General features: G+C 44.2%; 1 protein-coding gene across 1 annotated transcript in view; it reads right to left on the reverse strand.

Moving 5' to 3' along the window:
• The window catches only part of LOC147709409 (calpain-13-like), a 454,206-nt gene that overhangs the window by 240,824 nt on the left and 199,083 nt on the right, over positions 1–14,299 (reverse strand). The window contains exon 8 of the mRNA XM_086925978.1: positions 6,887–6,931. Within this exon, the coding sequence (XP_086782104.1) occupies positions 6,887–6,931 (45 nt within the window). The remainder of the gene's footprint in view (positions 1–6,886; positions 6,932–14,299) is intronic.

Genomic DNA, 14,299 nt, shown 5'->3' on the forward strand with positions numbered 1-14,299 from the left:
GCGGAGAACCCACCATCTCACTAACCTATATAGTATATGTAGAAGAAACAAATCTGAATTCACCTGTTGTGGCTGTCCTTTACTTTAATCCAGCAGGGTCTCACGAGGTCAAAATAATCCGCCCTTTGAACATTAGGGATCCAAATTTATACAAATTTACTTGCAAATAATTATAAGTAAGGCCAACTTAATGCAGCAAAGTCTAAGAGTTTTCTTCTTAAAACAAACACAAATGAACAACAGTACATTACTTTTTGGCACTTAAAGCAAGCCCTATACCCATCTGGGCCAGTCTTCTTGAGGTGAAATAAAACATTAAAAGAGAAATGTTTTGAGAAAAACAATCACAAATTTCTTATTGTTTGTAGCAAAACTGCAGCACCAGTTTTTTATGTCATCAAGATCTCTATACCTTCCAGACACAAGATTGAACTCCGAGGAGGGACAAGCAGGAGCAATGTCCAGTTGTCACATGTACACTGATGTCTTCTCGGGAGAAACTCATGGGCAGATTTACAAGCCCCGTACGACACATTTGCGTCGCCGTTGCATCATTTTTGTAACGCAGAAGCAGCGCAATGCCAGCACCATGCTGCGAGGTATTAACAACGTGACGCATCTAGGGTGATGTGTCACGTTGTAAAGCCCTGCGCCTCATGTGGATGTTCCGGTGCAGGGGGAGGGGGGGGGGGGGTGAGTTCCGGCGCAGGAACGCCTCCTTGAAGTGGCTGAGTGAAATCTACAAGATTTCACTCAGTTTTAATGTTTTATAAAACGAAAATATTATTCTTATCCTTTTAGTGATTGTGAGATTTCTGTAAAATTGGGCCTATTGTATGTAGTGTTTCTGAGGGCGTCACCCTCTTTTAATTTAATTTTAACAAGTATTGAATTTTACCTATTTAAGATGTAGTAGAATTTTGTCTGTCCATACGTTTTGAGCCTAATTGCGTGTGTTATGTACTGTTTAAAAGACCAAGGTCTAAATAAACAAGTTTCTCTCTCTCTCTCTCTCTCAGTCACTTTTACGGCCATGCTGCGTCAAAACCCTGTGCCGGCTTGAAGCAGGCGTAAGGATTGACACAGCATGTTAGGCATAGGGGCACCCGAGCCTTGCTGGAGCTGCGTCGCGCTTTCAACGCAACTCCAGCAATGCCTCACCTTTATGGCAGCAGATGCGTCACGCATCTGTCTATTCTTGCTCTATGGTGCACTGCATTGTAAATGCATGGTGGCGCAAGAGGTGTCTGCTGTGACGCAAAATAACTGTCCCATCCCTGCTGATATGCAGGGATGCGCCAGTTAGTGTAAATCTGCCCCCTTGTCCTTTACTATAGTACATCCTGCCCCTCCAGCCACAGCAGTAAAGTTTCACGGGTAAGGAGGAAGAAGATTCATTGGTAGTACCATGACCCCCTACAGCCATATGGTTTGGCAAGAGACTAGTACAACTAGCCCTGCAGAAAATTACATTTCTGAGAAATTCCATAAAGGGCAGGAGATTTCTCACCACTTTCCTGGACCAGGGTGTGAATTCTTAAGTACAGCAAGTTCAGGAAAATTTCTTATCTTCATTTTTTTCTGATAGTTTTCTCCTTGCAGTGGATCTAGCAATGCATTTTAAATGGTGCACCCAGGCAGCTATTGGTGATGACACACGCAGCAAATAAGTGTAAAAATAACAAGCATCTGCTGAAGCTGTAGGCCGTCCTCGCACTCTCGTAGAGCTGTGACCGTCCTGTCCTGGACACGAACGGTCGCTCCCCTTGCCTCCTCCTCTGCTGAGACCTGGTATTGTAGCACCTGACTCTGCTTTTGGAAATATTATCGTAGCGCTTGACTGCACATTACCTGGTATTGTAGCGCCTGACTCTGCTTTTGGAAATATTATCGTAGCGTTTGACTGCACATTACCTGGCATTGTAGCGCCTGACTCTGCTTTTGGAAATATTATCATAGCGCTTGACTGCACATTACCTGGTATTGTAGCGCCTGACTCTGCTTTTGGAATATTATCGTAGCGCTTGACTGCACATTACCTGGCATTGTAGCGCCTGACTCTGCTTTTGGAAATATTATCGTAGCGCATGACTGCACATTACCTGGCATTGTAGCGCCTTACTCTGGTTTTGGAAATATTATCGTAGCGCTTGACTGCACATTACCTGGCATTGTAGCGCCCGACTCTGCTTTTGGAAATATTATCGTAGCGCTCGACTGCACAGTCCTTAATCATATCGTAGCGCTTGACTTCAGATTGCTATTTAGTATCACTAGCGCGCACTTCTTGGCTGTGTATGGTAAAGAGTTTTGCATATTTTCAAAGCGCCTCAGCTTCCACTGCTGCTTTCCTGACCATACTTCGCCCCCTCTTAGCGCCCCATTGCTCCCACTGCCTGGGCCCCTATCAGCGTTTGTTGTTGTTGCTGCCATTTTGTTTGTAACCCCTGGCCCTTCCTCCACCTCCCTCCCGCCTCCCAGCTGACCCTCCCACGCTCCGCCCCCTCCACTATCCATTTGAGACAGATGGACTTTCGTGCAGCGTCCACGCGCAGCGGTCGCACCGAAGGTGCGCCAAAGGTAAGCCCGTCTAAGCCCGTCCGCGCCTGGACCGCGCCCAGTGCCAGACCCCCTGGTCCCCGCATCACCCACCCCTCCCGCATCACATACGACCCATCCACCCTCCTAACACTTAACCCCGGCCGACTCCCTAACTGTGCCCAGGCCGCACCGGGACACACCCATGGACCCTTCACCTGCCACTCCTGCAAGTACAACTCCATTGAGACCCACTCCAAACCCACTAACACCAAACAGAGATCCAACGACAACCACCTCAAATGCATCCTTCTCAACACCCGCTCGGTTCACAAACACGCCATCGACCTTTGGAACCTACTCGACACCATTTCCCCGGACGCCGCCTTCCTAACAGAAACCTGGATGAATGCCTCATCAGCTCCAGACATCGCCATAGCCATCCCGGACGGCTACAAGATCATCCGTAAGGACCGCACCAAGCAAACAGGAGGAGGCATCGCCATCGTCCATAAGAACACCATCCGCGTCTCAACCAGCTCAGAAGACAACCTCACTATCGCCGAACACCTCCACTTCCAGATCCACACCGACCCCAAGACCACACTCAGAGGCACCCTCCTCTACAGACCCCCAGGACCCCGTACTCAATTCAGCGAAGACATCACTGACTTCATCACCCCACACGCCCTCCCCTCAGAAGAATACATTCTTCTGGGAGACCTCAATTTCCATCTGGAAAAGAGCAACAACAGGAACACTACCACCCTCCTGGACAATCTCGCCAATCTCGGACTCAAACAACTTGTTAACACCCCCCCCCCCCCACTATGCAGGACACACACTCGACCCTATCTTCACCTCCAGCAAACATATCTCCTTCACTCACTCCACAACCCTCCACTGGCCGGACCACAGTTGCATCCACTTCATTTACAATAAGACCACGATCCACAACCACCCTCAACCAACTCTGCGAAGAAATTGGAAAAAAATCACAATCGACCAAATCTCCACATCACTTCTTCAAAAAACCCCTGCCTATTCAACGAACCCCAACCAAGCCGCCATCAACCTCACACAATGGTTAACCCAAACCGCCGACAAACTAGCACCCCTGAAAAAACATCAAATCAAGCAAGGAAGCAAGAACGCCCCATGGTTTAATGATGACCTTAAGAAATCCAAGAAACTCTGCCGCTCCCTTGAAAAAACTTGGAAAAAAGACCCAAACACTATCACCCAAGCCGCCTTCAAAAACGCCACCCGCAAACACCACCAACTAATCTGGACAGCCAAGAAATCTGCACTCAAAGACCGACTAGACAACAATGCCCACAACAGCAAGGAACTTTTCAACATCATCAAAGAATTCACCAACCCCACCGCTAGCTCCAACGACATCACCCCCTCTCAAGTCCTCTGCGACTCCCTCGCCTCTTTCTTCCATGACAAAATCGCTGACATTCATAACAGCTTTGACAACCAACCCGTAAACCAGTCAACCCCACTCACCTCCGAACCTGTACCCCCCCTGAATAACCTTCTCAACTGGAACCCAATCACCACAGAAGACACCATCCGCCTAATGAACTCCATCCACTCCGGATCCCCCACAGACCCTTGCCCCCATCACATCTTCAACAAAGCAGACTCCATCATCGCACCCCATCTCCGAGACGTCATCAACTGCTCCCTCAAATCCGGCACATTCCCAGAAAAATGGAAACACGCCGAACTCAGCGCCCTTCTGAAGAAACCCACAGCTGACCCCACCGAACTCAAAAATTACAGACCCATCTCGCTCCTCCCTTTCCCTGCCAAAGTCATTGAGAAAGCCGTCAACAATCAGCTCGCCGCCTTCCTCTAAACCAACAAATCACTCGACTCCTCACAGTCTGGCTTCCGAGCCAAACACAGCGCCGAGACCGCCCTCATCGCAGCAACAGACGACATTCGAACACTACTGGACAACGGAGACACAGTCGCCCTCATCCTCCTCGACCTCTCCGCAGCCTTCGACACAGTCTGTCATATTACCCTAATACAACGCCTCAGCAACATCGGAATTCAAGGAAAAGCATTAGACTGGATCATCTCGTTCCTCGCTGGAAGAACTCAGAGAGTACACCTCCCCCCTTTTAAGTCAGAGGCCACCGAAGTCATTTGCGGCGTTCCACAAGGATCTTCTCTCAGCCCTACCCTCTTCAACGTATACATGAGCCCCCTCGCAACCATCGCACGTCAACACAACCTCAACATCATCTCCTACGCTGATGACACTCAACTGATCCTCTCACTCACCAAAGACCCAACCACCGCCAAAACCAACCTTCATGAAGGGATGAAAGAAGTAGCCGAGTGGATGAAGCACAGCCGTCTGAAACTGAACTCGGACAAAACGGAAGTCCTCATCTTAGGTGCATCCCCTTCCGTCTGGGACGACTCTTGGTGGCCAACGGCCCTAGGAAAAGCTCCCATACCGACGGACCACGCACGGAACCTGGGCATCATCCTGGACTCCTCTCTCTCGATGACCAGACAAGTCAACGCCGTCTCATCATCATGCTTCAACATCCTACGCATGCTCAGAAAAATATTTCGTTGGATCCCCACCGAAACAAGAAAAACGGTCACCCACGCACTGGTTACAAGCCGTCTGGACTATGGAAACACCCTTTACGCCGGCACCACCGCAATACTGCTGAAAAAACTCCAACGCATCCAAAACGCCTCAGCAAGACTCATACTAGACATCCCCCGCACAGACCACATCTCCGGTCACCTGAAAGACCTTCACTGGCTCCCCGTCAACAAAAGGATAACGTTCCGTCTCCTCACCCACGCACACAAAGCCCTCTAAGAACATGGACCTGATTGCCTCAACACGCGCCTAAACTTCTACACTCCCACCCGCCAACTGCGTTCGTCCAACCAAGCCCTCGCCGCTGTGCCGCGCATCCACAAAGCCACCATGGGGGGAAGATCCTTTTCCTACTTAGCGGCCAAAACCTGGAATTCCCTTCCCATCCATCTCCGCATTACCCAAAACCACCAAGCCTTCAGAAAACAGCTTAAAACCTGGATATTCGATAAGTAAAACTCCCCCCCTTCCTCAAGCGCCTTGAGACCCTCTGGGTATGTAGTGCGCTATATAAATTTTGACTTGACTTGATTAACAGTTAGGTAATACCATGAGGGAGGAAGAGCGTGAGTGTCTGCTTTCCCATTCCATGACCACAACTCCTGCGTCAACCACTATCTAGTCAAACCACTTGCTTCAGCAGAGAACCAGTACAGAGTGAGAGATGGCAGCTGCTTTGGACTGTGCAATCCTTCATGTGGTATGTGCACAGCCTTACTGTAAACTGCCTCTCCATTTGCTCCTATGGAATATTTAACACACCAAGGGGCAGTAATATTTACTTTATAATTGTAGTACTTTCTGGGGGGCACTGGAACACTTATCCTCTTTTCTTTTTAGAGAATCCATTCACAACTTAAATCTTTGGCTTTCTCTCCTCTAGCCGCGAATCGCTGTTTTACTTTACGCTCTACGTCGAAGTTTGCTCGGATTCCAATTGCATTATAACCATGAGGCTTCCATTCATTGAACTATTTTATTTCGAAAGAAGTCCCCAAAGTCTACCTTTAATTTATCTACGTATGATGGGATAGAATAATGAAACGTTTAATTTTTCTACTGATACAGATCATTGCTCCTGACTTTACTTGAACACATGCCAATGATGTCATCACAATCAAACACAAGGAGATGATTCACAGAGTGCTGAAACTTTTCAGACACTCAGCCCCAGACACAGATCTGGGTGAATCCATCATCGTTCTTTAGCTCACTTCACCACCCCAGTTCAGACCCAGCCATATGCAAATCAATCTTGACCCTGTGCCTCATGGGAACAGTCCAGCCCGAACTGCCAAGCCAGTCGACCCTGGACTGGATGTCATCACAAACATATCTGAAACACTAACAAATTAATATCGTTTTTTGTTTGTTTTTTAAATCATTTTTCATGGAACATATAATGAACGACTCCCAGGATGGAATTGCAGGTATGTTTTTTATGTGTGCTAAATCTGTCGGGCACGGGGTGTACCTATTTTTAGCCCCTTATTATGACCTACATAATATTGAGCAGGGATACAGTCCCCTAAGAAACTTAGTGGACCTGCATCTATAAAAAAAAGCTTGTTTTTAACAATCTACAACTTTACACATGCTTTTATAAACGGCAAATTGAAAAAAGCTCTTTAAATGTCCCTGGTTGAAGAGGTTTTTAGGCTAAAAGACGTACCACTATGTGATTGTAAGGATGAATATGCTTACCGTGATAGGAACACTCATCCTTCGAAGATCTTCATTGAATTTGGTCTGAAAAGAAATGTAAAAAAGCTGATGAGGTTGGTTTAAATCTATACTTGCTACTAAAACAGAAACACATTTCTAATATGTAATTAACATTAGGTGTTGTCAATTGCATAAGGTAGTGTTTTGTCCAATACGATGCGAGCAGTGTGTACATTTAAACTGCAAACTGCAAATATATTTCTAAGATAAACATATAGGTCCTTCTGTGTTTCTCCACTCCTTCTTTTAAAATCCTCTATTGGCCAAGACTCCTTTTGAAGCACTTCTACTTGACAGATGGTGACAATCAGGTGTTCTATTCTAACACCCACAATGTCTCCTCAACTTCCTTCTTCCAAGGCTTTCTTCCTCAGAAGGGCAATTGTATAATTTTTTTAAAGATTCTATCAAACCATTATAAGCCAATGGGAAGTTACATCAAAAGCTATCTTTTCTATGGCACGTTTATACCTTCCACTTACATCAAAGGTAAATTAAATGTCTTGGCTCTATACATGCCAGGTGTCCCATCACTACCGTTACTACAACTGGCTAGGAAAATCATCCTTTACTTTTCTTTCAGTCTTACAAATCCCTAAATGTCTCTCAGGGCCAAACTTTATCCCCTCTCCACATATATTGACTGTTCCATGACAATTTGTTGCACACCACCCATAACTCTCTTTTGTGATTGATGATTTCTTTTTAGACCACCCTGACACAGCTCTTGTTCTCCCTCTTTTTAATGGTGCATCTTCTCCATTCCTACTCATCATTTCTTCTTTCTAATGTGGCACTTCCAACTCACCTCTCAATAATACCTACAGTACATTCATCCTACTGGTTGCTCTCATTCTCACCATTTTCCACAGATATGCGTGATGCGAAATCTGGTAAAAACAAGCATAGAGCTCTCGATTGTACAGTATTATTTTATTTTGGGGCATTTCTGTCTCTATCTATGCATATTTATTTCCTGCTGATTTTATCTGTCTTTGCCAGTATTTATTTTGATTTTTTTTTTTTTTTTTTAAAAAGGTAGTTGAAACTAGTATATTGCTGCACATATTCAATTGATGAAGGGACTCTGATACATGAATGCCTGATGGATCTTAATGCTGTAAGTACCCATGTGTAATCAGCACACTTGTATGACATTATGAGCAATGCAGTACACACAGGAGCCCATCTGCAGCTGTCAAAGCTCCATTAGCAAACTGTCTCCCTTTTTTAACTCCCTAACATGAAATTATCAAAATATGTAAATAATACATTTAAAATGTTTAATTGACATATAATTATGATTTTTTTTCTCCAAAAGTAAAGTCAACTGAGATTTAAACAACACTGCGCTAATATCGCCTTTCAGCACATTAATGCACTACATATAAATGCTTATTTTTAAAAGAATCAGTGTCCATCAACGTTTGAGTATCTAAAATTATCCCCCATTTTGAGTTGTGGTGATGCACTTAACAGTCACAAACACACTATTTTGAACTTCTAAATTGGCTAGTGCCTGACCTCTCCGATATGACATTTGGAATCAGAAAGGCGTGGCAGAAGTTAAGTGCGTAATGGGAGGTGAACTCCATGACTGACACAGTCATAGGCTAACGTTGTTGAAAGTAACGTACAAAAGCCAATGCCTGTCCATCTATTCTGACAATTGTGCACATGTACACGGCATCGAACAAAAGCTCCCTTGCCTCCCAACACTGCTGCAATCAAGACCTCCTCCACTTTTGCTGCTGTTTATCATCTCTGGGAGCCATTATGCCAGGCCGAGCAGATATGAGGGCCCCTGCCTTCTTGCCACAGGGGCTGTATTTGCTGGCACAGGATGTTCTCTCCCTGTATTGCCAGCTCTTTGGCTCATCAGAGGAACAGGAACATTTCTGAAATGTTAGTTCAAAAGAGCATAAGAGTGTTTTCCCACTAGTAATTAGCCATACTCATGCCAGTATGTTCATAGCTCCACTTTTATTATCAGAATATTAGATCCGTATCCAAGAACAGCCAAAACGTGTTTCACTCCCGAGGGCAATTGAGCCTGGGACTTTCTCACGGCTTCTAAATTTACACAAATGTATCTCTTCATTTCTTTTCCTGAGTCATTATTGAATCATAGTTGCTTATATATCTGTCTCCATGGGATAAATCTCATCTCAGATTTGACTGGCATTGTTTCACCATGTCATGTTTTTGTCGGACAAAAACATGGTGTGGTGACACAATGCCAGGACTTGGAAGATCAGATCCATGGTGCAACAGGAAGTATGTAAGTGCGAAAAAGTGAGTTTCTGGCTTTTATCACTTTCATTCTGTCAACTCATATGTGGAGATTTTACCACCACAGTCACATCAGCGGGAATGCACATTGTGTTTGAGCCAGTGGGGAAACTGGCAGTCCTGCCTCCAACAGCCTCTTTTTCCTATCCAGCTGGCAACAGGAACAAGAAAGTCTTTTGTCTATGGACCTACTAACATCTAAATAGGGTGACCGGACCGTAAAGCCGGCAAGCAGGAAAAATGACAAAAAAGTGGCAGTGGGACAGTTTCTGCCAAGATCTAAATCAGACCCTTAGACAACTTTTTGGAAGTTGAAAACCGCTAGTGGGACAAATCTGTAGGCTGTAGCCAAAGTAAGTTCCATGAGGCCAGATCCTGTCACGGAGAGGTCTCTTTGAACAGCACTTTCTTCTTCAGAGAATAACACAGCTGGAGCTACAGTGAAGAAAAGTGTCACAGCGATGCACCTTGGGTGGGTAGCTTAGCAGGTAGATTCTGGTCTTCCACCAGATCTTCTGCCACTTTTTGGTGGAAATATTACGAAGTCTCAAGTTTTAGAGTTAGGCAGAGCAGCACCTCTAACAGCCCTTCCAACTCTCCAGGACCTGGGGACACCAATTGGGGGGTTAGGACTAACTCAAGCAGAGGCAGAGTTCAAGGCCTCTGGAGCTTGTTATGCCCCTGTGTCTCACAAAGAAGTCCAGCTAGGTATCCCTTGGAGTCACTTCCAGTGGGTCGTCTTGGGTTCAATGAGACGGTCCAGTTCTACAGGTTAATCTAGGCCCTCTTCCTTGAGCTGTGAGAGTACAGTCCCTTATGCCATGCTCTGAGGAGTCCATCTGGATGATAAATTCCCTGGAGAAGTAAGAGGCCTTGGGTACTGGTGCTCTACACATGACCTCATTCAAGGTGTCAAAGGCTTTATGGCAGACATCTATCAAGATCACCTTCTTGGGCTGCTTTTAGCAGTCAGCTCAGTCAAGGGGCAACAATGGTGCTGCAGCTCTTGAAAACACATCTATCATGTCCAGTGAGGCCTAGGAAGGTTTTGGGGGGTTTCCAAGACAGGATAGTCTAAATTTAGGCTAGAAGGGGCTGCACCTTGACCCTACCCACTTGGTGTTCTAGATAGACCACAGGTCCCTGCTACTTCTGGAAATTGCTGGCCTTGATAGTCAGGCTTGCCTCCTGTAGACCCTGAAATACCTCTTTGAAGTCAAACAGGTGATCCTCCCATATGAAACTGAAAACTGCAATGTCATCAAGGCAGGCTGCCCTGAAAGCCTCCAAGCCAGTCAGGATCCTGTTAGCCAACCTCTGGAAGTTAGCAGGGGCATTCTTTAACCTATAGGCCTTCACCCTAAACTGGCCCTCTGGGGGGGTACAAAGATGGACGAGCCTAAGGGTCAGTGAGATTAGAGAGTAATAAAGTGAGAATACAACACAAGAAAACCAATTTAGAAAAATAGAGACAAGTGTAATAAATGAAATAACACAAAAACAAATTAAATAGAATTGGTTGAATCGAAGTTTTGAATTTCTAACTGTTGTAGTAAAATGTACCACTTAAAAGATCGAAGTTTCGAACATGTCAATACACCTAATTAATTTAAAAATGACACAGTTATAAGCCAAAAGTAAAAACCGTTACAATTGTGGTATTACTGCAGTCACTGACCTTTGGTCACCCTTTAGGCATGTGATGAATCATTGCTCAGAAGTCCATAAAGTTGACGTGCAAATTTCTCTAGCCTTGCCAGTTCCATTAGGGTTTCCAAATTAAAAAGCTGTTTCATTGCTTCTAAGCAAGTGTGAGTGCCGTATTTTAAAAACAATGGTTTTAGTAAGGTGCAACGTGCAAGACAAAGCTAGACTAAATGAGCCAAAGATTCCTCGCATTGATGACACAATCTGCAAGAGATGACTATCTCAATCGATTTCCAGCGAGCGTTAAGTCTGACTGAAAGAATTTGTTTTAAAATTGGATTATTCAGTGCAGCATTTAATTATTGCTGGCTGGTTTGTCCATGTATGAGCTGGCTAAGATCTGTACCATGCTTCTAGATGTCTCTACTAGCCCCAGGTCATCTTATTTGGATAAAAGAGTCACTTATTTCCTTAAAATACATTTTAAAATTCCTGGTTGATGGATAAAATTCTCCCATGGGGACATGTCAAGATTTAATTTGACGCAGGTGGCGGACAAAAAATCTGCCCAGGGGGTTTTACCTTTTGTGAAAAAAATGTCAAGGTTGCTTTAATTGTATTTTTGAGGCACTGCACCTATTCCTCAATAGTAACAAATGATCAAAGCCCAGTGTTCATAGCATTGTTTGTTTCGGCTGAACTCCAGCCACATCAAGGCATTCCGTGAGTGAGCAGGAATTTGGAAGATCCGTTTGAATGCACGGCAGTTGGCAGATTCCATGGTATTGACCACTGCCCCAGGAAAGGCTAAGTGCCCATAGGAGATTGAGGATAGTAACTTGGCTTTTATAACCTTTTGAATTGGTTCAGCAGAGGGACTGTGCAACTTGAAGTTAAGTATGCACAGGGCGTGCGTCATCGCCTTAGCTTTTGCTTCCATAGGCGAAATGTGTGCGGTGGACTACCCATTGTTCACAAACCAAACCCCTTAATAGTTGTATTTCAATGTCGTGGTTATTTTCAATTTTCCCAATCTCCAATGATGTTTCAGTTTATTTGTGTATGTTCCAAAGATCACTACCTTTGTTTTGCTGGCATTAGCTGTCAGTTCATTGGCGTCATTATAGGTGCTCAATGCGTCCAGTGCTTTTTGGAGACACATCTTTGTCTGGTCTATTAGTATCATACCATGCTCATCCTGCCTTAGAAACAGTCTGGTCTCCCCAATTTTTGATGCTAACAGGTTAGCTTTTGATATTGATTTACCAGGGTCTGCAGTATATAAGTTAAAAAGCAAAGGTGCTAAAATGCAGCCTTTTTCAGCCCTTGATTCAGAAAAGGGGGTGGTGATGAACAGAGTGTCTGAATTAAGCAGACCACTCTTACACAGTCCAAAGATCAGGGCTTGATCCATCACTGTTTTTTAGCTCACTGCACCATCCCAGCTCAGAACTTGGCTATATGCAAATTAGTCTGACCCTGGCCCAGTGCATCATGGGAACAGGGCAGACCAAACTACCAAGCCAATTCTTATACTGGGAAGGAAACAAGCTACCGGGGACCGGTTTCTGGCATTTCAGCCGTCTTCGGCCCGGCTTGCTTGAATCCTGATGGTGCAATGAGCTAGGGACTCACATCTGAGTATACCCTTCCACGCTTATGGTGGACAAAAATGATTCAGAAAAGGGGGTGGTGATGAATCGTTTTTCAGCCCTTGGTCGGTATACACCTTCTTTGTTGCCGCATTCTGGGTTAGTTTAAGCCATTCCCAGGTTTTAGTGTAAAGAGCGATGATAGCATTCAGCAGCATTCTAGGGATCCCCCAGTTCTGTAGTTTTTGCCAAATTAAATTCCTATTGATGCAGTCAAGGCTGCAGAATAATCTACAAAGCAAGCAAAAGTGGGGTGCTGTTTTTGCTGGGTGGACTGTTCAACCAGATAGGCTAAGGCTAGTATATTATCGAGTGTTGAGGCTCCAGCCCTAAAGCCTGATTGATATACTGATAATATTTCTTCCTCATTGACCCACTTTTGTAGATCTTGTAGGAGGAGAGATGCATATATCTTAGCCTCAATAGCCAAGAGGGCTATCATCCTATAGTTGTTGGGGTCTGCGGTGTCACCTTTTTTGTGAGACGGCTGTAATAGGGAGCTTCTCCAGGCTTCTGGGATTGTTGCATTGACCATAAAAAACTGATAAAGTGGGGTGAATATAGTTGCCCAGAACTCAAAATGTTCTTTGAATAGGTGACTTGGTAAGCCATTAAGCTTATGGGAGGAAAACACAAAGCCCAATAGCAGAGCCATTCACAGTCATGTGACCCAAGACACTGGCAGCAGGCACCAAATGGTGAGGCCAAAAAAATATCAACTTTCTAAAAGTGGCACTTTTCAGAATTGAGACTTAAAATCTGACTTTACTATTAAAAAAAGGATTTTAAATTATAATTAATTTGAGTCCAAACTTGATATCCCAGCTCCCAAACAAAGTTAAGCACTTATTAAAATGTAATAATACTCCAATTGGAGAGTCAAGCCTTACAGTAGTGAAAAACAAATGTAGGACATCAAATGTCACTACCAGGACATCTAAAACAAATTCAAATTTTATTATGTATTGGCTCTCAATGAGGGCCACATAAAATAAAGCATTCAATATACATCACATAAAAGGTCAACAAAGTTACATCTTACAGTCTAAAAAAGCAATGTAGAGCACACAGTCATTAGTCTCGCAGTCCTCAGCCAATCTCGTGCAATATTAATAAATATCTAAAAAACATTTAAAAAAGTTAAAAATCCTGTAGCAAAATATTTCATTGGGTGGGCTATAAAGTGCATGGAGGAAAGTATATACATTTAAAATTCCTAACTGTAGACAAATTGGTTTTAGCCATTTGAGGCGAAAAGGACGCAATACCTTACATACAAACAAAACATGATTGCGATTCTGTACATCATTATGGCATAAATTACATACAGGAGACACACCGTGCCATTTTGCATAAAGAGAATTTAACGGAAGCAGATCTTGTCTCAATAAGAACCATAACCTTCTGATTCTATGAGGGATGTTCCAGGTGAGATATTGTTGGGGCTGTTTAAACAAATATGTTTTTAACAAAGATTGTCTATCTTTTTTCTTTGTTTGGGCTATCCAATCTAGTTTGTAACATAGTTCCCAGGATGCATTTTTTAATTTCGTCTTGAGTTCAACAGGGTCTAATAAGAACAAGATGTTTGCATCCAACTCTAGTAGATCAACAGCCATTCTAAAGTTTTTAACCAGTAGAGAGAAGTCATTGAGATCCCCCAGCAGTTCTCTTTTAATCACTTCTCTCAGGGAACCATTTTTTCCTCTAACCAGACAGGCTACCCATCTTACAAGGGCAATCAGCCCCTGCACCCAACCACTTCTCAAACCAAATTCTAGCCTGCATGAGCTGTCGGAGC

Source organism: Lissotriton vulgaris, chromosome 6 (genome assembly GCF_964263255.1).
Source record: "Lissotriton vulgaris chromosome 6, aLisVul1.2, whole genome shotgun sequence".
Taxonomy (NCBI): domain Eukaryota; kingdom Metazoa; phylum Chordata; class Amphibia; order Caudata; family Salamandridae; genus Lissotriton; species Lissotriton vulgaris.